This window comes from Pomacea canaliculata, linkage group LG1, assembly GCF_003073045.1.
Source record: "Pomacea canaliculata isolate SZHN2017 linkage group LG1, ASM307304v1, whole genome shotgun sequence".
Taxonomy (NCBI): Eukaryota; Metazoa; Mollusca; class Gastropoda; order Architaenioglossa; family Ampullariidae; genus Pomacea; species Pomacea canaliculata.
In genome coordinates this window covers 23,085,767-23,110,449 of record NC_037590.1, presented here as the reverse complement: position 1 = coordinate 23,110,449, position 24,683 = coordinate 23,085,767, and the positions used below count along the sequence as shown (strand labels likewise).

General features: G+C 38.0%; 2 protein-coding genes across 4 annotated transcripts; one reads left to right on the top strand and one right to left on the bottom strand.

Annotated features, from left to right (window-relative positions):
- Positions 1-245: 245 nt before the first annotated feature.
- LOC112565509 (proteoglycan Cow-like) lies at positions 246-10,006 on the bottom strand. The gene is made up of 10 exons (XM_025240954.1): positions 9,671-10,006; positions 8,136-8,175; positions 7,305-7,398; positions 5,938-6,115; positions 5,673-5,754; positions 5,090-5,251; positions 3,769-3,975; positions 3,595-3,651; positions 3,108-3,254; positions 246-2,569 (listed from the first exon to the last, which is right to left on the bottom strand). Exons 1-10 carry the CDS (start codon positions 9,839-9,841, stop codon positions 2,523-2,525), a joined length of 1,185 nt encoding a protein of 394 aa, XP_025096739.1. The 5' UTR covers positions 9,842-10,006; the 3' UTR covers positions 246-2,522.
- A 231-nt stretch (positions 10,007-10,237) lies between these two features.
- Positions 10,238-16,345, top strand: LOC112565517 (rRNA methyltransferase 1, mitochondrial-like). Of its 3 annotated transcripts, none has more exons than XM_025240968.1 (9): positions 10,238-10,616; positions 12,618-12,864; positions 13,474-13,544; positions 14,274-14,325; positions 14,486-14,565; positions 14,890-14,995; positions 15,259-15,376; positions 15,714-15,833; positions 16,225-16,345. In XM_025240968.1, the coding sequence occupies exons 1-9, from the start codon at positions 10,426-10,428 to the stop codon at positions 16,281-16,283; spliced, it is 1,044 nt and encodes a 347-aa protein (XP_025096753.1). In that variant the 5' UTR covers positions 10,238-10,425; the 3' UTR covers positions 16,284-16,345. The 3 variants fall into 3 exon arrangements, with proteins under 3 accessions (XP_025096753.1, XP_025096761.1, XP_025096771.1); XM_025240976.1 differs by having other exon boundaries at positions 10,239-10,616; positions 13,474-13,538; XM_025240986.1 differs by having other exon boundaries at positions 10,518-10,626.
- Positions 16,346-24,683: the final 8,338 nt, after the last annotated feature.

Below are 24,683 nucleotides of genomic sequence, written 5' to 3'. Positions count from 1 at the left end.
TTCGGCGCTCAGCACGCATCCCGCTTTCGCTTCCGAAACGTCTGGTCACCTTAAGTTAGCTGAAGTGAAAGATATCCAGTTGTTGTCATTGATTCAAAATGTTAAGTTTCAAGCCAGCATAAACGAATGCCAACAATATGTTCCATGCACTTTTCTTAATGTACAAATTGTATTGTAGAACATTCTAACAGTCATTTAGGTCTTGGTCAACTGGCATGATATTAGTGAAGAAGACAACAAATACAAAAGATCTCAAACTGATTTAATCATTAAAAATGATGGTTGCAAAAAAACCCTCACCAAAGACAGTTACAGGCTGCAATAAAAGTTTTTATAAAGAAATTGTGTCAAAATACCTTCAGTAATGAAGACTTACAAGAAAGTTAAGTTTATTGTACAATAATATGTCAGGCCAGGTTCAAAGCAATAAATGGTAACAGTACAGTATGACTAAAACAGTCCACTGCAGTTATCAAGTAAATGAAGACTGCAGAGCCAAGAAGTTCAAGCTAAAATAAGCTAAAAGCTGTTCACTTCTCAGATCTTTTATGCATTGAAAAAAAACCAGCAAGATATAAAACATCTTTCAATAGCATCTTTCAAAGTGTGTTTTGATTTTATGGAATGATGTACATTGGCAACTGATTTTGGAAAAAATACTTTAACTGAACCTCAAAATATCTTTTAAAAAAAAAATTGGAATGACTAAGGTTTTATCACAGTCGATTAAACACAACCATTTTACACAAACAGATCATTACTGTTTCCATTTTGTGCACTCATTGCAGTGGCAAAGTTCCTTTCCTCCAAATAAAAAGAAACAACAACAAAACAGGGTGTTAAAGTGTTACTGCAAAATTTTTTAAGTATGAATTCCTGTTCAAGTTGCCATTCCAACAAGGATTAAATTTTAAGTACCACTGTTACTGGTAAAAGACTAAATATCCCTGCCATGAAAATTTCAATAAAACAATGACCTCTACATGCAAGACTTAATTCTAAAGACATAAATTGGAAGACATTTACAGCATAATTTTACATAATGCTAGATAACATGCACGAGCTGATACTGAGACTAACAGCTTTGATTCACGTAATTTTCACAATAAAAACCTGCAAAACGACCAATGCATAAAGGATACACAATAATATAAATGCATAAAATGAAACCAAGTCTGTGCAAAAAAAAAATTCAGAAACCATAAAATAAAAGCCCTGAGCTCCAGTGGCAGTCAACTATAAGGGATTCACCCTGTTCAAACACTGGCAGTTGGCAGACTGAGCTCAACTGTCCCTTTCTAAAGCACTGAATGTTCCCTGGTAAAACATGTATCCATCAACGACTAGGCAGACAGATGGAGTTTTCCAGTCACTAGCCTACAAAGCTTCAAACCTACAACCTGCTCCAACTCAACCATCCAAAACTACCACCCCCTCCCCCAAGCAAATATATGCAGATCTGCCACTTCTCTATAATGTACAATGTTGTATACAGCTACGGTGACAAAAAGACTAGCAACACAATTACAGTATTAATGCTGACAGAATAAAGCTAATGTCATGTAAGACAGCAGGAAACCATATGTTTGTGCATGCATGTGTGGAAAGGATCTATGGACTTCTTTTTAACCAACCTGTGTGCATTATCTTTGTTATTCTACTTTTTTGTAGTTTTATTTTCTTATTCTTTCTGCTCTTTCCTGATTTATTCTTTCTACTCTTTCCTGATAATGGTATAAGTAGTCCTTCTAGTGTGTGTGTGTGCTTGTGTGTTTATCTGATAGAAGGGACTGGATAAAGAAAATGTATGTGTGCGGGTGGGAGAGTTGGCGCATGGAATGTGGTATGGCAATGTTCTAAAGTTTCCCGAAAGTTTTGTGTGACAATCATCAGACTTACTATATATATATCTTATCATCTCACCATTCTTGATAAGCTCTGTTCCCTTTAGGATGATTTAAGTTGATTAAAAGTGACTTTACAACTGGAATTTGTTTTTAACACATACCAAGTTTTCAGTGTGATCCTATTGTGGAAGCTGATATGTGTGGATTTTCTTAAAATACAAGACCTATTGCCTAATGGTACAAACATTTCTACCTAATTTTATAGTAAACATGCATTTTAAATGACTTACTTATATTTTTATTTTTTGTGACACATGGTTAATTTTCTGTGTTTTGTTTTCAATGACCAGATGTTGAGACCTTAAGTTAACAGTTTGCCTGAAAGGGGAGGGATCACACTAAGTACACATTGTGACCATTTTCTCGAATAAAGCAGGTAGCATGATTATATCTTTGCTGATCTGATCACATATATCGTGTAACCAGGTAAGTCAATGAGACACATTAGATTCTAATAATGCAGAAAGATGTTTCACATTAATGGAAAACATCTGAAAGCTATTTGTATGGTTCTTCCTTCAGAAGATCTTGGTATTCACAAGCTCTGGTAACTGAGTAAATGTATGCTGTCCAGTAGGATGAATCACTCTAAAAGGCATGATGAACAAGCTCCCTTTATACTGCATGCCATGACTTAGGGTAGCCCATGACATCAAGCTTGCCTGCCGAGGAAAAGAATCACGGGTCATAAAATTCAGTCATTAACACCAGATCAGACGTATGCAGCTTCACATGATGGCGACATTGTCAATGCCATTATTATGACAAAACAGAATTCTAAAATATTTTCCTTTATTTTTTAATTCATCAGGATGAAGGACTAGAAGCATTTGCTACAGTGGAGTAGGGAGACATACAGAACATTTCTTATTATGCAGAGATCAAAGAGAAATTACCCACAGATCAAAAAGAAATTACCCAATCACTCCCCAAAAAACACCTCTGCTGACCACTAGTGATTAAATAACAAAACTTCTTGTTATGTATCTCAAATGCTACACATAAAATAATATGCTATGTAAATGAACTTATGAATTTATAACAATTTATGAAATGTCTTCATCAATGAATTTCAAAAAGAGTGAAAGAAAGAAAATGGCAGCAAGGACTATCACTACAATTTTCACTATCTTTTCCAAACAAAGATGAAAGAATCTGTAGTTTATTTCAAGTACAGTAAATGCCTTTGGTGATACTGACCACAATGTGCATGGCCATATGTACGTGACCCAGGGATTTGGGATCCATTGGGTGTTACACACCAGCACACCTGAGTCTCTTGTTCAGATCCCATGCACTGTTGTTTTTCAAAGTAGCCTTCTTGATCACAACTTGGTACATAGCTCACTGTGAGAAGTCAAGAAAGGCTTCAAACTGCAGGGTCCCAGTAAATTATTCCCATTGCAGCAGATATAACCAAATAATGCATACAATATTTCTAACTACTGATATATTGCATGTCAGCAGAGAAAATTACAAAGGATCTTTAAAATTTAACCTTTTAAAGAGCTATTGGCATCATAATTTTTACTGTTACAAGTACTTCTATAGCTTGTAACAAGAAAAAAGAAAAAAAAAAGAAAAGTAAAAGAAGAAAAAAAAAAATTAAAGCAAAAATAAAAGTTAGAACATGACATCTGATACCTTTGCAACAATTAAATTACGCTTTAAAAGGAAAACAAAATACCTTCATTCTTCAAGGATTCGATCTCTTTCAGCTTTTTAAAACATGGGGATTCTTCGCCTGAAAGAAAAGAAATCTTAACATCACAACTTGCTCTGATTAGCAAGGCTGCATTTTTTATCCTATCATATAAAACAAGTTCTTAAATTGTGTATGAAACATGTTAAATAAATTTACCATTTTCTTGGAAACAGCAACACCATTCACTGCGGGACAGGAGCCCATCTGAGTTTTTGTCACATGACCAGAGGTACGGGTGGAGGCATGGTTCTTTGTCATTGCTGTCAACAATGACCAGTTCTGTTTTGTTGAGATTGTGATTGTGGTCAATGTCAATCTGACGGAATTCCCACATGACAGACCTGAGACAGCTGCACTTCCCATCTGACAAAAGTAATTAAAAACACAGTCTAGTTTGTCAAGTTCATAGCATGAGAGACTGTGAAAGGTTGTACTCTATATAATCATTAACCAAAATATGAACCATGATAAAATTATTAAAGAATATCCACTCAGGAAAAACTTGGTAGAGCAATGTCTCAAGAGTAATTATAAGCACATGGTAGTTTTTGACCACTGTCAAACAATATATAATAAAAAGGAGCAATTTCAAGCCTGCTCAATCAAAGAAAAAGCAATGCCAGTCAAGCAAATATTTCTCATATTCAACCCTATGTAACCAAGTAAATAATGATGACAATGGTAATGAAGCACTCATGTATAGCACTACTCCTAAGGCTTAACATGCTTTACAGGTGGTATGCATGCACCCCCATCCCCAACAAATATGCAAAGATAAACAAAGCAACACACATATCCAGTCACATAAACCTGCAATTCTTCAAACACATACATAACTGTACAGAGAAAACATAAATTTGTGTTGCACAACAAATGGATGATTACTTTAGAAAAAGCCAGAAAAAAAGAAACAAGTCTGAAACTTCTTTGGGCAGTACTCAGTGTAACAAAACTGAAGGAATGGCGCTCAAGGATTTGAGATCTTTTTTAAGACCATGGGAATTGCTGTTTTATGCTGTATCACAGCAAGGCAACCAGCCCTGTGAACAGATGCCACATGCAGAGAAAGAACAGTGTGCCCGAGATGAGACCTGCACCCACGACAACCAAACTTAACTGTATTGGCGACAGGCGCTAACTGCTGTGCCACTGGGCCACCAGAACATAAGAGAGTTAATCTACAGTTCTTAAAGCAAGCATATGATGAAGTTATGTTGCCTTGCAGCTTTGTTTATGACTCTGCATGCAAGCAATCACTAGCCAGAGACAAATGAGTATAAATACAGGCAATTTTCTAGTTCATAAGTATTCCCCAAAAGTAAAAATACTGTTTTCTTTGCATTTAAAGCAACACCTTTATATTTAAGTTCTCCTAAGCTGCATAGAGAATGTGAATCACATAGCTTGTCTTGTCTGACATTTTTGAAACACAATATTCTATTTCACACTGACATATCAAAAGAACTTTACACTTTACCAGGATGTTTGTCACGCAACTCCTTCTTCACTGAAAAATGATGATGCTTTTTGTGTTGATGTTTCTTGCCAGAATGATGAGCATTTTTGCCACGCAGAACATGGAACCATCCAGTCAGGCGTTGACGCATCTGATCCAAAGCACTGCTATCACACTTTGTCCCTGGTTATGAAAACTTTTAGAATACTAAAATGTAGATGCTTTCATTAAAATTACCTAGTTTTCTCAACCTTCATAAATGATGACTTTGAAGATGTGTTCTATTGTTATTTTTGCAATAATACATCAAATGCTTTCCAAAAAATTTGCACAGCCTCGACTCTAATGGTGTTTTTCCAAATTTGTAAATATTTTCCCTTGGCATTAAAAGCAACATCTTCATATTAAAAATAAAGAATTTGGATTTTGTAACCCAACAAACGTCCTGTTTAATATTTTTTAAACACAATATTCTGTATCACACTTTAAATGTAACTTGTTATGATAATAAATTTTTTTCTGAATAAGTGAAGAAATCATTAGAATGACTAAATATGCAACATTAAAAAAAAAGAAAAAAAAAAAAAGACGCAAGTCACTGTACCAGAACTAGGTGCATCAGCAACTGGCATGTCTTCAGTCTTGTTGAATGGCATGTTGTTCAAATGCAATCTCTTGCCATAATGCTTAAAAAAAAAAAAAAAAATTAGTGCATAAGTTATGATCTGTTTCAACAAAGATGACTCAAGACCTAAAACAGCCATCAAACTTTCTCCCATCTCATTCTGTAAGTGTAATATGGATAATAGTCATGTAAATCATGAGCTTCCAAAGAATTGCAAAGTTTCCAAGCAAACAAGCATAAATACCATGGATTCTGAAACACTGGGTCTGTTCTTGCCCTCATGAGACTGCTTGTGTTTTGCAAATACACTGATGTGAAGGTCATGAGGGGCCTCGAAGCTGGATCTGTGCTTGTGGTCTATATCATTCTTTCTTTCTTCGGCCAGCTCTTTGCGTTCATGGAACCGTCGAAACAGCCGTGCACTTTCACAAACAAACAGAAAAATTGTCTATGCACCAGACTGGTTAATATAAAAACTAAAACTGAAAGTAGATTAAAAAAATCTGGGGTCAGGAACGATATCTACCAGTCCAAAAAGCTGGATGGCTAACACACAGCAGTCTACTAAATATTAGTAATATATCTGGGGTCAGGCGCACAGTATGCCAATGCTACAATCTGAATGACTAATACAGAGCAGTCAGCTAGAAATTATCAGCAGACTGTACATCAGACTTCTGCATTCCTGAAAACTGCTCATGATCCACTTAATGGGTCTTCTGAAACATCATGATTATTATTAACCATTAAATTTTTTATTATTCTATACCACATTTCCATCACCAATATAATTCCTTAAACAACCTCAAACGCACTCCAACCTCTACCTAATATAAATGCATGGAGGTACACACAGCTAGTAAAACAAAATAATAGTGAGCATAAAGATCCTTCTTTATTGCGACATCCTCTGCTTCAAACGATCTGAAGAGACAAAAGCCTGAATCAGACCTTGCATTTTTGTTGCTGGGCAACAGTATAAGGGCTACAAAAAAATGCAACAAAAAAGGCATCCAACCCCTCCTTCTCTCATGTAGCATCTTAGATGTTACTTTCTTTTGTGTTTGTCTTTTTGCATTTTATTCCAGGCTTCCGTGGTCAAAGAATCTAGTTTTAACTAAAACGCCTACACGAGCATTAACTATATAAAATATGTTTAACATTATCCCCAAAAAACTTTGTGGAAAACATTCTCCACACCAACAGACTTTACTATAAAATGAAAACAAAAGTGACAAACGATGTTTCTCAAATACAAACACTATTTAAAAAAAACAGACCAAAAAAAAAAAAAACTAAGCCTACTAAGCTTGCAAGAAAGCTGCTAAATGTCCCTGAGCTCCTCTGTTCTCACACCTTCTTCCTTTCACTCTCACATGCCAGCATGTAGGCACAAGTTTTCTTTTGCATTCTTTCTTAAACATAGTAAAACCACTGTGGCCCTATGCTCCTGGAGGAGTAACAAGGACTAAACCAAAACTAAACTATAGTACAACCTCTTGAGCAAGTAAATTAACAAAGTAATAATTAAACAGTTGCTAGATTTTAACAGGAAGTTCACTAAAGACAGCCAGTCATAGATGAATGTACTGTTAAGTAACTAATTTGTACCTCTCCTTTAGCTGATGTTCTTTGATACACACAGGTCGATGATGTTTGGGTCCTTGAATGCAGATTTCCCCACCTTTACATTCACAACCAGGCACTGAAATAACAAGCAGACAACTCTGCCTAATGCCATCAACTCAAGTTGAGGTTTGTGGGAACTAAATTCTGGAAAAGCCATACTACTGAGTTTAATAAAAAGGACATTCTTTACAGCATCATCTTTGACATTTGTCAAAAGTATGTACAATTTGTTGTCAATTGAAGCAAATGTAACAATGAAAGTTTCCTTTTCAAAGTAGACAGTGCAAAAATGTGCAAGGAGAAGAAATTAAAGACAGACCACTACAGTAAAACCAGATGTAGTAGGAAAAAACTCTACCTTATTATAATTTACAGACAGCATGCAGTCAAATATTAAAATGCATAACACAGGGGAGAGATGAAAAGGTGCATTTTTCTTCAATTAATTTGTGATACAAGTCAGTATTTCTTAATTTAACATTTCCAGAATGCACCACGCTAAATTTAGACTTTTGACAGGTAAATGAGTAAAACAATGCCTAAGAATGCAAAGATTTATCTATGGAGTACATATCTTTGCTGATAATGATTAACTGCAAATTTCAGGTGGCATTTCCACACTGTCTATTTTTAATTTAATTAGATTTTGCTTCTCTGATACTTTGATCTTAAGTCTTGGTAAAGATGTTCCACAACTACTCTGCTATCATGATAAAGTGTTATTTGGCCATTTCAAATTTTCCTGACTTGATGAAACACATGACTGAAGAGAAAAATACAGAGCTGTTTAGCTCTCTAAAAATGAATGCTCACCTTCTTTAACTTCTATCCATCCAATCTTTCTCTTATGAACCTGCAGTGAATTAAATTCATCAATAGATTACATTCAAGATTGGACAGTTATCTTTAGCACAAAACAGATTTGATCTTTTCTGATATTTCTCTAATCTTCATATGTGCATAGATACAAATGTAATTTTATCTACATGCATTGCATATTGTCTAGTATTAGTAACTGAACATAATAATAAGAAAAAAAAAATCAGCAATATTTTCTGTATCCCGAACAAAAGAATTGATTTCTGGCCAAGTCAGATGCAGAAATTGACTGTCAAGATCAAGGGTTTGTAAGCCTGGTTTGCTGTTGAATGCAAGGAGCCAGTTTATGACATCAGCAGTATATTTAAATTCATACATTTACCCCGTCTCAGACACATTTTTCTCAACATCATCCCTGCAAATCCCACAAGGTAGCCCCATCCTCCCCAGGTCATAAACTAGGCAGTTAAACCCTAGGCAGGAGCATGAATCAATGTCTAGGGAAAAATGCTGCTGGCACGTACAACAGAAATAGAGTGTCACTAAGAATGTCCTTGCTTTCTGCCTTTTCAGTCATATTAGCTGGGTTTTTTTTTTTCAGATATAAAATCTGTGAATCTGTTTAGGCTGATACCATGATAGTATTTGCAAATGGCATCTATAATCTCAAAAAAAGTTTGAAATCATCTAAAAATAGTTCAAAAAATGATGAAAATCAACTCTTGTGGTTGCACATGTTTGTGCACAGTGTACTTCTTCACAAGTGTTAAAATGCAAGTAAACAAAACATTATGAACAAGGGTGCTGGTGGTGGATATAAATACAGGGAGGGGAGAAAACCATTAGCACATCAGAAAAATGATAAACCTGGATTGATAAGTGGAAACAAAGGCAGAACAAAGAACATTCCAAACAATAGGACCTGTCAAGCTTTATGGCAGGAATGAGGGAGAAGACACTGTAACAAAATCAACCTAAGCAGCAAACAGACCTCCTTAAATGGTAAGATTCTTCAGTCCAGAAAGATGGAACAAAATATGCTTTTTACAATGGTTCACTTTGGCTACACATGCAAGAAATAATAACTTCAAAAAGGTTGATTTGAAACCCAAAAACTCAGTGTCTTATAAATATAACTGATCCAGGGAATTCGCATAGTCTTGAAGTTAATATCTCTAAACATTAAAAAAAAAAAAAATAAATAAAAAACACACGATGAACTAAAACATACCCAAATGCATTCACGCTTTGAGGGTGTATGCATGAGTGAGGCGGGGTTGGGGATATACAGCTTATACAGATATAATATCTATATCATCCAGAAACATTTATGACAATCAGAAGGCTTCAATGTCCGACAGCCGCGCGCGAGTCTGTGCTCGCGTGCATTCTTCATCATAATTATTATGGGTCCTCTGTCCCTCTCGGGCGTTAAATTTTGACGGTGGAGGGGTGGTGGTGGAATGTCAAACGCTTGCACATATATCAAAATATTCAAAGCCTTAATGAAATTTCCAGATGCAAGTTACCTGATCGTTAGTCCTGGATGTCGATGGGTTAGGACGGTTGATCCCGAGGTTATCGTCACCGTTATGTTTTTCTCCATGAAACGAATAATGTCTTTGGTGACTCCTTCGTGCCTCCGTTCTCCAAACGAAACTCACCATCAATAACGCTATTATCTTAATGAGGATCTTCATCTTTGCGTTTTAAAAAGAGTCTGAAATTTCAAGTTTTCGTCCTTAGATTACCGTATGCACCAGAATATTTCGGTGAACGCTTCCTGAGCTCACCGTCCAGTCGTCTTTTTCTCTGTAAGACTTTTACCCAAAGGCGGCTTTTCACACGAGCCAAATACCTGGACGAGTCTAAATATTTCATGAGGTGCCAAATGTTTGAAACATGCATTATATTTTACTTTTTACAACAAATAGTTTTAAAATAAAATAAAATATAATCACTAAATCAAAAGGTCCATTATAAAATTTGTCACGAGTGCTGCTTTCTTAAAATAAGGAATGTTATTGTGCAAGCAGTAATCCCACCATCCCTTATTCTTACATCTGACCGATCCCAAGAAAGCTTACTCTACCGGCATATCGGTGATGGCTAAGATTAATGCCCCTAGCAAACGTTTTCAGTGAAAGTTGCGGTATTTTTTAGTGGTCACTAACTAGTATTTAGTAAGTTTGTGAAGGGTACTTATAGACATAGTACAGTGAAAGATTACCAGAAAGTTGCGCCAGACGAAAACAACGAAAGAAGAAGTACACTTAGGATAATAATGGCATCTTTTTCAGTCTCCCGAGGATATTCCTTGTGTCGCACGCTGTCCGATTACCAGTTGCTAGGTTTCAGTAACCCGTACAAATTGTACGCATTGTGTCTTAGTAAAAAGGATTACTCGGACTCCTCGTTTCATCCAAAATACAACCATGGCCTGCACGGGAAGGGGAAAGAAGCTGGAAGTTTGGGGTAACTAATGGTACATCTTGGCGCTCGATCGGCATGACTAAAAGATCAATATTACGGGAAAAACACCTAGGAAGCGGCTGATGATAGCGGGATATCCATTTTTTTTAAAAAAAAAAGCCCTCACACTTGTATCCCACTTAACTAGTTAAAATATGCAACCCTATCACAATGAACCTTAAGCACTTCCCAACAGAGTGAAAATGCCAGAAATGTTTATGAAAATGATGTAGCACATCTGACAAAAGGTCGTCACCGTTCGGGTCCTGCGTAATTTGAAATCTGAGTTAGCTGCTTGCTACTTGACAAAGGTCTCGAAAGTAATATTTTTCTGAAGACTTTTGAGATTTGTAACCTCATAGATTGCGGCCCTATGCTCCTCAAAGGAGCAACAAGGAACAAACTAACCTCATAGATGCATTTCACGTAGAATATAATCAGGATGCATTTTTAACCCAAAACACAAAAGTATGAGATAAATACATCTGCCTTTCTGTCTTGGTGTGGCAAGCATATGTAGTATATTTTTAATGTCTTATTGCAATCCGATGCAGATATTCACAGAAATAATCCACTATGTTACTATTTCTTATCACAGTCTACTGATTGATGGTAGTTGTCATCAGAGTAATCCATCAGATCATTTCGTTCTTAGCAGTGGGCATCAATCTTTAATGATAAATGTACACAGAATTTTTATTTGCAGCCTTAACTATTTTTTCATCGAACTAGCTGTGTACATAATGATATGGAGCTATTTACTGATGAAGGTTTTATGCAATCAGACTGTTTCACTTGAAACTATTTTTTTTTAATTTTTCATTTATAAATGATATTGTTAACATTGATTTTCTGTTGTTACATTACAAATAATTATAAAATAGTTTGCCAAATATTACACTTAGTATAAAGTATGCAGCTGCATATGTAACAATATCTCATAAGAAAAAGGAACAAATAAAGATTCTAGAAAAATAGATATGAACATTAGAATTAATGTAAATTAATTAAATAATACCAAAAGGGACTGAAAAAGTAATGAAACTTCAGGCAAAAAAAAAAAAAACCCCAATATATTAAAAATATATAAAGAATGAGTTGAAAGAAAAATATTTAGAATCTATGAAAGGGATGAGATTAAAGTCTAAGCTTAAATACTTTAGGATAGTACATCTAAAGATCTAAAGAGGAAAGGAATTCCAGTCTTTGGATCCACCATAAGCATATACTACTTCTAACAATAGTAATAGGTAGTGCATGGGTTCAAAATTATTATTTTATATTTTCTCAACCTTTATAACAATACCTTTATTTTAGTAATGTCTCCTCAACATTTGTATAAATTTTTCATGCTGGCGTTTAGTGATTTTTCTGGGAACTTCAACATCAGAATACTCATCTTATTGTTTGAGTTGGTCCCTTTACCAAAACAGAGCATATCTTTCCCATCTCTGTGCAGATATTACAAACATGGAGTACATGACTTACTTAGCTATCTTGCACTTTACATAATACTCCCATCATTATACCCTGCTGACATCTGGCTAGGGAAGGCAATCCAAGTTTTTTACTGCTTCTGATAACAAAGTTATCAAATTATATTATTTTTACATGTTGTAAATGCTTATAAATCTCACCTTTTAAATCAAACTTTGAACAATGTTATAGGATTCTCAATACATTATTCTTTCTCTCTCTTTCTCACACACACAAGCAAAAGCATTGGATTATAGTCTTTTTTTAAGGCTCTTTGAAGAAAGAATGTTGTTCGTACATGATCTGTATTTGGCACCTTTTAAATCTCATGCTCTTTCACACTGATATATGCAAAGTGGAAAAGGAAACCCATAGAATTTTATTTTAGATCATTAACTTAATGACACAGACTTGTAAACTTTACATGTTTTTTAAGCAGGATTATTTTTTAAAAGATGTGATAGAGCAGAAATTGAAACATTGCTGAATTAATTGAAAAAATTACACAGTTTTTGTTTTTGTGTGCAGGAGCAAAAGAGATCTACAAAACATTCAATCCTATGGAGAAGTTCTTTTTGGTATTCATCCAGTTTTGCTGGCATTGCAAGCCTCAAAAAGAAAGCGCTTTTTCAGTTTGTTTATTCACAGCAAGCAAAAGTCCAAAATGACAAAAAGCATTTTGCAGATACAGACTTTAGCTAAAACCCAAGGTGTACCTGTCTCTTATGTATCTAAAAGCACTCTCACTCACTTGTCCTGTAACAGACCACACCAGGTGAGATTCTCTGCAGTCTGCTGCACTGTGAACTTAAGAGCTAATGCAGTACTTAAGATTTTCATATTTACATTCAGTGCACTGTTACACCCTTTTTTTTTCAAGGATATTGTTCTGATGTAAGAAGATAAGTTGTCCATATCACATGGTATTCCTTTCAGTCCTCTACTATTTTAAAATCATTATTCATCTGTCTTCTGCAAATTACAGGACGTTCACTTAAAGGTTTTGAGAGACATTTCTAAATTCTAATTTATTGCACTGATTTGTACAGTAATAATAGTGATGGTAGAATTAATTTTTGTTTGCCACATGAACAGTTACAGAATGTAGAAATAGCTTAAATTAATCTCTGGAGATAAGGTAAAATACACTGTTATTGAGATAAAAAAAAAAAAATGAAGTCTCCAGCATAGAGAGTAATCATAATGTTTAAAGATGAAGGAATGCTTAGTAATAAACAACCCCATTAGTTTCTTTCTAAGCGTTTGAGTGGCAGTAAGAAATCTTAGGCATATTCCTGAAAGTGATTTAGAGATTTTGCACAGCCACCATTACACTGTTTAATGATAGCAAATAATGTGATGTCTTCCTGTGTTATACTTGCAGGGGGTATGTCTAGATGCAGGAGAACTTGTGTTACCAGAATGCGAACCCGAAGACTTAGCGCAAAGGTGTTTGTAAGACAGTGTTAATATTCTACAGAAGATTATTTTTCAATACATTCTATTATAGATTGCACTTATTCTTTTTTTTAGAATTTGCTGTTAATTATTAATATATTAGTGCTTTCAATTTAGTTAGTACCTCCCTGATAAAAATGCTTGTGATCAGTATGCAAAATATACTGTCCATTAAGGTAGGAATCAGGTGACGACATCCCGATTTAGGCGGGACAGTCCTTCCTCTGAGCGTGTGTCCCACCTGCTCATAACATGTCCTGCTTTCATCTAAAAAGTCAATCAATTTTCTCCTTGTAGGTAAAAATATGATACTGTAAATTGATTCGTATCTGTGCCTTTAATTTTACCTATCACCGTTTAATTAATAATTATAGATTAGTCTCCTAGTTTACCTGCTTTTTGGCATTGCCCCCCTCCCCCACCTTTTCCCACTTTTCACTTTTTTTGGTGCTCTTTGTTGGTCACCTTATGTAGGAAAGAACATGCAGGTATATAAAACAAACTCAAATGGTCAACTTAGGTAGGAAAGAACATGCAGGTATATAAAATACAAACTGAAATGTAAAATCTGCTCATTCCTGTTGTTCTTTTTTATAATTCGTGAACAGTTTGCTGTCTGTGGAATGATACATTCTATAAAATATGTATTTTGACATATAGTGTTAAAAACAATATCTTCATTGATAGAACTAGAGACAAGAAACAAAATGCTTAATTCTGTTCCAGAAAACTATCAAATGATTCAAAGCAGTTATGGCTGCTGCTGCATAATGTTCAGGTAAGAAAGAAGTGGACTGATGCATGGAATCTGGAGCAGATCATTATAGTGGACAGTGTAATCTAATTCTGAGGTTTCACATTATTTCTCAGTTTTACAAGGGCCTTAGTTATCAGAGTTGGTTATTTTAATCCAGAAGTTTTATTTTCTAATGTCTCAGGATCCAATGAACTTTGGTGCCATTCTTCGGTCTTCATATTATCTGGGTGTCAACCAGGTGGTGGTTCCAGGCTCAAATAGGTAACTATTTTTTTCCTTGCCAAAATGTATTTGGCACAAGATGACTGAACTCCATAACTTCTTCAAGGAGTGAAAGCTGATGACAGGATTTGACAATTATGCTGCAGAATGAAGGGAAATACATTTTGAAATACATGGTAACTGTCTTAAGGGTGAAAGCATGATAAGTTACTTTTATTATGTGTTTTACAAGAGCTCTTCATTATCATAAGCCATGCATTGTGATCAGTTTTACCGGCAATAACTCTTAGTACAATGCTTGCAAGAGAAAAACTGGAAATATATTTGACTATAGTTCTTCTTTATTTCCTTCTTTGAACGCAGCTATATGGCTAGCCCTGTGGTCAGCAAAGCAAGTTCTGGAGCCTTGGAGGTGATGAATTTGAGCTGCCTGCCAACAGATGATGATAGCATTCTTCGACTAATCAAAGTGAGAACATTCTAACTTTAATTTCATTTGGTGAATTTCTGGTAAAGATACCAACTTGAGCTAGTAGTGTAAGGAAATAAAAATGTACTGGTGTTCATATGCATATTTACGTATATATGTCGCAACCTGCAGGCAGGCACAATTCTCTCAGAAACTTCTCAGGTATTTTTCAAAACACATGCCGCAATGTCCTGCATGATTGTCTCATAACCACCTCAGTTTAAAAAAAAACTTGCTTTATCTGTGACTTTACATATTTTCAGGCTTGGCAGTCAAAAGGAGGAGAGGTTGTGGGTACAGCCTCCATAGAGACCACTAATGGGAGCAAACTCCAAAATTTAAGGGACTATCGTTTGACACGAGACACCTTGTTGATTGTAGGCTAGTATCTGATTTTCATTCTAACCCTCTTGATAAGATTTCAAAAATGATCACCTGACTGCATTGGTAGTTGGCAGAAGTAGACATTTACTTTGGCAATATGCATTCTTTAGTGTTAAAACTGTTGCAGCTAAGCATGTGAATGTAAGTGGATGGATTTATGTTGATGTGAAAGAAAAAGGGTAAAAAGGATAGTGCAAGCATCTTCAGAAGCAATGAATTCTCTCCCTTCCATGAACAGACTGCAGTATACTGGTCTGCACATGTAGACTATGTTACCTTTGTCCCTATAAATAAGAAGCAAAATAAAAATAAATATGTTATGTTGAAATTATAGGTAATGAAGGCAGGGGTGTTGACTCGGGAGTTCTGAAACAGTGTGACACTCTGCTGACTATCCCTTTGCCAGCAGGTCACAGGAATGAAGTCCAGTCACTCAATGTGTCCGTGGCAACAGGTAAAACTAGTAGAAAAAGTAAAAGATTTTAAAAAGGAAATGCCGACAACATAGAATGCTTATATGAGCGAAGGAAATTCTCAGCTTTTAATGCTTAAGCAGTCACTGTTTTCAGTTTGGAAATGCTGGAAAATAAACAAGAATAAAGAAATTACTCATCCCTGAGAAAACTTTTCTTTAAACTATCTATTCCATCTGTGTTAGCTGTCATTACCTTTAAAAAGTATAAAGTAATGGTTCCATAGAGACCGATACATGCATGTATATTTAAATATTTGTCTGCTTTTGTGAAGTCTAGTTATAGAGGAAAAAAAATTCTAATTTGTATGCAAATTTTGTTGTACATTCATTTTTATTGACATCACTTCTTTGAAAATCCTTTGTTTTATAGGAATTTTGATTCACTGGCTTCAAGCATCCAGAGAGATGACACTGCCAACGTGCCACTAATGGATTTGATAAATGTAAATTTTAATAATGTAAACATTAATAAAATATTTGTTAAAAAAATTTACTGAGTGATTCTAATGAGAATAATTACGAGTTATGTGTTGTGTAACAGTTGTGTTAGGAATAAGCAACGTTTGTCAAGGAAAGTGACTGCTGTAAGACCACAGACGTGTATAGGTGGACTGGATGTCTGTCTGCTGAGATCAACGCTTAGCCTCTTGCAAAGTTCTTCAAAGTTAGTCTCAGCGAGTCTAAATTAATAAACGTGACTAAACTGCAAGCTTTATATAAACCAACCTCGTTTTAGTAGTTAACTAAAGATAAAAAAATTGTCTGCAAGCAGTCCAGTCATACAAGTTCATGGTAAGACCAAACGATTTTTAATATCAGCTACTTTAATTTAGGGCTGACTTGTAACTCGGCTGTGGCATCAGATAATAACAATTAGCCCTCTACTCCTGAAATGTTGGACATAGGTATTTTACTAAACACCGTTGACTTTGCCTTGAAGTTGATGTCTGTGGACTGGAAGATTCTTTCAGTTCGCATTAATAAGTGTGCCGTACAGGGCGCCCCTCTGGTTCTTAGCACAGCAGTTGTTTAAGTGCAGTGTTAGAATTTGAACAACAGGGTGACGGACTTTAGATAGCAGTAAATAGTTTGATGGTGCAGAAGTTCCTGCCAAGTCTGAAACAAATGCGCAATCAACACTTGGATCTCCTGTTAGCCTGAGTTGAGTGAGAGGGCAGGGACTATTTATGATGCCAAGAGCAATCGTTGCCGTGCATGCCATTTGCCAAAAATGATTGACAGGTCTCATCTGCATGGATCTACAACTAAATTGTAGAATTTGCAATTTCTTCTTGAGAACCGCAATACACTTGGATGTCATATAAAATTCTGTGTATGAACACTCTCGTATGTAAAAGTGAGTAGGGGAGATATCTTTCCTTCAAGGAGAATTTGTTTTAAAGTTCGTTAGAATTAGCTAAAATGTAGAAAGTAAATGTTTGAAAGACGTTTTTGCCTGGTGTCTTGTGCAAACTAAATAAAAACTACACTATCTTATTTTCATTAATGTACAAAATTCATTCATTCAGAGCTAGTGCGGCCATGCCTGAAGAGCGAGCGAGAAAAAGACGTTTGTTTTTGTTCTTGTTGTTCTTGTTGCAGATTTGAACATTATCTAGATCAAGGAACATTAAAAAAATATACCACAAATATGAGTTTCCATTCAAATCTTCAGCCATTGACATTTTTGTCGTGTACCTTCACATATCGCAGAGAGGAGGGAGCGAGAAGCTAATGTTATCTTTATATATATATAGGCTTGTCCTTAGGCATATTTATGTTTTATGGGACTACGCTGCCCTTCCGGAGAATTTCTTAGCCTGAAATGATCTGGACAACAATCTCGATCGAGAATTGCAGAGGGCTTGTCTAAACGATTCTTGAAAACATGCAAAGATAGGGCTGGGATCATCGTCTTTGACAGGCTTTTACAGAGACTGGCGACCCGAAGACCAAAGAAGTGTGCACACCTCCAGACGTGAGACCTGTTGCTGGAACTTGAACCTCTACAGAGCGCGAATGGAATTACAGGAAGGATGACGCTTGCTTGCTTGGTGTCTCCTATCGTTGTTGACATCGTCTACACTGCGGCTTGTCTCCTGACATCCTTTGCCATCCTTTGGGGCGTTTTGCGCTCAGAGAGCCCATGGCTGCACCAGTAGCCTGTCTGCCCCGTAATGCTACCTGTTGCCGGCAGTGACGTCATCGCAACGACGGTTTACCCCTGACGTCGCCTGTCAAGAGGCTTTTACAACGCCGGTCGTCATGTCGACAACGGCGCTCGAGTTGCAGAAAGGCAGGTTATTTACGCAGTCTAGCGTCTGCTACATCTGCAGCAGATCGATAAACGCCGCGTGCACGTCGACAATACCTGACAACGACCACGACAAACCCATCCGACTTCTTACACCTGAACGTAACGTTACGTTACTGTTTATTCTTGTTGTGACTGGTGACCGCGCTTACACAACCGTACATGTTACAACCAGTTACTGGTGACTCAACTCATTGCTGCTGATGATGCTTCGATCTTGCATATGATTTATGTGAGGTTACTCACTACTTTGGACAAAATCGAGATTTCCCTTTACTTGAAACGATAGGTCTTATTGTGCCTAAGAATATATTATAGCATAAAAGCAACTCAATTTTTACCAATAAGAGTAGCACGTCCTAAAGTGATTTGGGATTTTACTTCCATTCATAGCTTAGGGATAATCTGTAAGAATATTCGGACCAACAGGAAACACAATTGTAACGCACAGACCAACACAAAGGATACGACACATCATCAGATATACACAACGATACGCATGTACAAGACGATAACACCGCACTACACCTTCGCGCGTACCTGTACGGTGCACCAACCCTAATTTCTTCTTCAGTTTGTCGACCCTACCAGAGATGAAAAAGGATTCCGACTAGTTGGTTCTATACACGCGATTTATTCCTTCTCTTACATTTCGTGAAAATTACCAATCCCTAAACAAGGGGAGGTAAGCTGTTGACACCGTGTTTCTATTGCCGGTCACTTGATTGTGATGCTCGGTGCAGGACCCAGAGGTGTCATAATGTGACTGGATTTATGTCGTGCTCAAAAGAACCGCAGGGTGCCGGAATTTTATCAGATTGCAGCTGAGCTAGAGAATTTCCCCTTTTCTCTGTCAGCAGTCCCGCTCACAGCTGCTTCCCGTGTTTTTCAACTGGGGAAGTCTGTCCCTTCCGGCCTCCGCTAGACAGACATGGGGTTTTTTTTTCTGCAGTAAGTTGAAGACATTGTCTTATTATTTCTTGGCTCTGCTGCTTGGATGTCATGACTGCCTCATGTGTGTAGAGGATATTGTGTGTGGGAATGAATTGCTAGGGTGTGTAGCACTATTGTGAGTGTTTGATATTTAATGATGAGCAGGCCGCTCACACCATGTCATCACAATAACAAATTAGAAACTTCTTCTCTTCTTATTTTTATACTTTCATATATATAATTTTGAAATTTCATTTTTAATATTACTACTTTTAATCATCAGTAGACATGTTTAACAGATGTCTTGGAGGACGGGGGAAGGGAAACCTATTTAACAAATAATAACAACTGGTGTTCATGCCGAGTGTATAAACCCAAGTTCAGAAGCTGGTCGGTCTGGCTATTGATTGATTCCGTTAATTTTTTTTCCTTTATCCAGTTAAGATGTGAAAAAAAAAAATTGACACAAGTGGAACGCACTTGTCTGATGGCCTCTCAGACCTAGTATCATTAGCTGAGTGCTATGGACTCGACTAAATAGTTAACAACACTGGAGAGGACAGACGGTACTTCAAAAGTGGTACTTTCTTTCTGCTGTCCATCCTTTGTCTGTCCCTATCGCAAACCTTTCTCTCTTTCTTCCTTTCTCTGTTTGGACTACAGTGACCCAATTTTAATATGAGAGGAAATGACGACTTTGGATATTGATATATGTAAGCTTAAGTCTGAATAATTAATCCTCATTACATTCGAGTTGAAAAATCTTGGGAGTCCTGGAGGGTATGGCGGTTGCTATATATCGCTTCTGCAGACTTTGACAGAGATCGATGGAATTGGCATTTACAGAGAAAGTGAGCAGCATGGTGTCACTTGTCCTTGAGGCTTGGCACGTGCTATTGGCACTTTCCAGATATATATTTATCCTCTCTGTAAGACAGCCACACAATCCTTTATTACCTGGTGGTGTGGACCTAACTATCATATAACAGCTTTCGCTTGTGTCGCAAATTGCTCTCTTGCATGAAACACTGACTGAGAATGCTTCGCAATAGCAAGATGGACAATTAGGCCATGTTAGTTTTCCAGATGGAAAAAAAAGAAGAATAAAAAACACAATGACTACAACGCAGATTTAGTCGATATGAAAAGAATAGCATAATGATGGCATGTCACCTTAGGTCAAGATCGCGAGATAATCATTATAAGAACACTATACTTAGACACCTAAGCGATACTAATTAGGACTGGAGAAAAACCGTCTACAGAATGTGCGGTCAGTCAGATGGTCTCCTTTCTTAAATTCTTTATTATATTCTCTACATTTCAGGCGGCTCTCCAAACAACGTTTTGACCACCCAGGCAGAGCACGACAGCAGTCATAGAAGAGAACACAAAATGCAAATCTTCAGCAATTTTCCATGGCAGCCACCAGCTTGCACGCTTCAGAAGACAATTAGGACACAAAAACAGCGACAGGCACAAACTGAAAGCATTAAACGAAACGCATAAGAAGAACGGGAAGAAAGAAGCCTTTGTACTTTGTGTGACAAACACAGGAAGAAAGTAAAAGGAATAAAACCCAAAGAGAGCAATGAAAGAAAGACCAGAAATGATTCAAGAAATGGTAAGAACATGAATAACAGAAAATAGCTTTTTTATTTCTGACATCACTGCAAATGTGCAATTTCATTCGTCACTGAAGGCAGTAATACACTCTGTCCCCCAGAACCGTTCTTGTCGTCAGTGCAGTAATCATGGCATTTCCATCGCAGGAAGGAGCGTATGAAAAAACACGGTCCGACTCAATAGGACTTCTAACACCGCGGCCATTGCCGGCAGAAAGTCGGGTATACGTTTGTACCCTGTCAACCCGAGGTCCACCACAGTGTGCGGCAGGAACTGGTAGCTGCACGTGCAGCCCGAGTTTTCTTCTCTATATTTTTCTCTCACGCACACACTCACAAAAAGCCATAACAAAAACAAAGAGAGAGAGAGAGCATGATCAAGTTTTTATAAAAGGATCTTGACGTGGTTAATAAATACAGTTTGTCAAAGAGCTTGGTGTCTAAAGGGATAGTGTGTGAACAGCCGAGGCCAATGTTAACTGAGGTGCCGCTCGAATATTCGGGAGTCATTAGGAGACAGGCCATTCTGTCTTGCCCTAGATGCCTGCAGCACAAACTCTTTATTAGTTGAAAGGTGTCGGCTGCCTTCAGGGACACCATTTTGTGTCACACTAATATTTTCATGCGGCTTAGTCACAGTTGCATAAATTACAGTTTGGTGGCCGGTGTCACCACATGTGACCCGCTAACACGAATAACGACAGGATTCAGGCGCAATGACCAAACCCCTTTATTACCCGTAGTTTGTTAAACTAAACGTGGATTAAGCAAGACCATTTTCACCTGATTACAATCACAATGTTAAAGACCAGTTGCGAGTTGGAAGCCTCTGGCCGGTCGATCAGTGGTGGACTGCAGCCTCACCCCTTGACCCCTTGACCATTTTGCTGTTGTCCTCGCGTATGGACTTAAAGAGTCTCTAACGAATCGACGAGTCTAACACGAAGCCTTCTCCTGTTCAATCTCTGTTCAATTTCCACCTCCTACTAACCACGCTTTCTCTTTCTCTCCACTTCATCCTAGTTCTTGACTTTAAAAAACAATTTTGCCCCAAATTTTCGAATAAAAAGAGCAAGCTTTGACAATACAGAAAGTTGCTTTACTTCCACCTTGCAACCACCTTGCTACCTGCTACCACCTTGTTACCACCTTGCTACCACCTTGTAACTCAAAAAGAAGAAAAATCGTTAACAAAGAAACTGCGTTGTGTATATTATTCGTCCATCTTGGTCATCCTACCTCTTCGCCTTCTCCTCCACCACCACACACACACGGATATTTTCTCATCCGAACGTGTAGAAGCAAAGCTGCAGCTGACTCAAGGTATTAATCGCTTTCATCTGGACAGCTTCGATCTGCGTGGGAAATGAAAACAAGGGGAGCGTACCCGCATCCGGAAGGGTGGTGCCAGACGCATTTGCTGAGTTACTCTGTGTGCAGCTGCGCACGGGCGCGCGCCCGCTCGTATTTCCGTCACGTGTCGACGTGTCTGAGAGGTCGTTAACGTCACCTGTCTCGGCAGGATCTTCTCCAACGCCCAGTCGCCTTCACCGGCCTATAGTTTCACTTTAAGAGGTCGATTCATCATTCTCCGACTGTAAACACTCTGACATTTATAACAGTCGTCTTGCTTCCAGTTCCCAAGGCGCAGCGATGGAGGGCAGTGGCGGCAAGCTTGTTGTTCAAGTGGCTTGAATGCGCATCCTGGTTTATTGGCACACATAAATACGCTTTTACTCCAGAAAAGGAGTGTTTGGTTTATTTATATTTTTTACAGATCCAACGGCGGATGAAGCAGCGGAGGTAGAGTGTGCTGTGCAGGGAAAAAGGGCGATTGCTGACAATCAGTTTGTACGAAGCGTTCAAAACTGACATAGACACTTTGGTGTTGTTTACAGTGTTGGCTTTAGAAAGAGGTTAAAAAGGAGAAGAAAAAGCATCAGCATATGTCGTAGACTACTGAGTTGTTGTTGTTGTTGTTGTGTTGTTGTTGTGTTGTTGTTGTTGTTGTTGTTGTTGTTGTTGTTGCTTTGTTAAGAACAGAAGAGTCTAGAAATTGCTGTCTTGCAATATTTTTCAGGCAAAGAGAAGGGGGTAGGGATTGTAGGTAGAGAGGATGAGTGTTGGGCGGGGGGGGGGAGGAGAAAAGAAGCGAAAGAGGGTAATGCAAGGGAAAATACAAATTTAGAAGCTCTAAACCTAAGAGAGTTTCTAGAAGTTTACAGACCTTGACGCAATCTTGAGACAGCACGTGGACAACTGAGTATGGTTTGCTGGAGACCTTTCTTTGTACCCTCCTGAATACTCCGCTGGGCCGAAGACATTGGAATGGCCATCGAGAGTTGCACAGCTTGATCGAATCGTAAAATGTAGTCAAGTCCACTTTGTCAACAAGCAGGAGCAAAAGAAATGGACCTTTTCAAAATGTAGACATTGAAAGATAAAGCAAATGAACAGATGCAAATAAGTCGAGGACAATGCGAAGCCAGACGGCCGGCCACCCGGTACTGCTAATTAGCCAGTCTGGAAGCGAGACTGCGCAAATAGAGACAACATCTAATAGTGTCATAAGTGAGGTCCAGGGCTAAGCATTGATCTGCTCGTAAATTCAGAAGCTTTTATTAGCCTGCCAACAGCAGGAAACGCGGCATAGTGCTGTCGGAGAATAAACTCCACGAATACATGCGAGGGCTGCACTGCAGCGGACTTTCAAACTTTAACCTGCCGGGAGGCTGGAGGCGGGAGAGGAGGAGGAACGACATCCCTGACCATGCGTCCGGCGGCTCCACCGTCCATGGAAGACGTGGTTGCTATGGAAACTACATGCAAACGAACGAACGAGTGCCTGAATCGGTATAACCATAATTTTACGTTGAAGATTCAAGATTCGTTCACCTCCTCATAGGTGTTGAGGTATGGGTAAAGGTTACTGGAAAACTGGGTCTGGGGCGAACGCTCGTGACATTCAGATGTTGGTCAACATGCTTGGCTCTAAGTACACGTGTCTGTCAACACATTAGGCAGTACAATGGGACTGTAGGACACTTCCAAGGACGGTTTGACATTTTTAGCATTTTTTTTCCAGACGAACGGCCTTAAGGTCGCGAACCTCGTGTGTCGCAACACACTCAGGTGAGCATTTTGAAATTAGTTGCACGATGCGAGTAGTAACATTGGGAGATTAGGTAGTCGTTGCTAAGGTGTGTTTACAAAGTGAGATTATGTCTACGGTACTAGAATGTTCTTGCGCCTCCATTTTCTCACAGTCTTTTTTCCATTTATAACGATGATACACAGGTGATAGCAAAAAGATATACTTGCTAACTAAAAGTAATTATTCAGCCACAAGACCGCTCTTGACTCTCTTTCTCCTTCCATTTCCCTGCAGGGTCCAAGGGTGCAATGAAAACGTGGCGTAGGAACTGGGGGATGGGTCATCCTCCCCCTCAAAAATGATACCAAGGAGGCAAGAATATGAACATCGTTCACTGTCAGCATGGAGTTTGTCCCACCACCCCCAAAAAAGCTGAGCATCTGCCTCCGTCACTGTATGTGTGTGCACGTGAATGCGTGCGTGTTTGCATGCAAGCGTGTCATTTTAGAGTCATTTCAATGAAGTTTATTCGTGTGTACATTCAGTATAGCAAAATAATGACACCCTTGTACTCTAATGTCTTGTCTGGTGGTTGTTGTAGGTTTGCCTGAGGTACAGAGCGAGAGAGAGAGAGAGACTGGTAATAAGTTTGATGGACCACCTGCTGCATGGAACAGGTCTGGAAGTTCTAGCACCATCTTTTTAAAGACAACTCGAACAAGGAAGAAATCTTGTTACACGCCTACCTCCTGGTTTACTTTCTCCATGCCTAAGATTAATGTGGTGTTCCGGGCACTTCGACTATTACGTCCACGGCAATCAACTGAAGTACTGGTGCACTCGTCTTCTCGTGATGGCGCCGA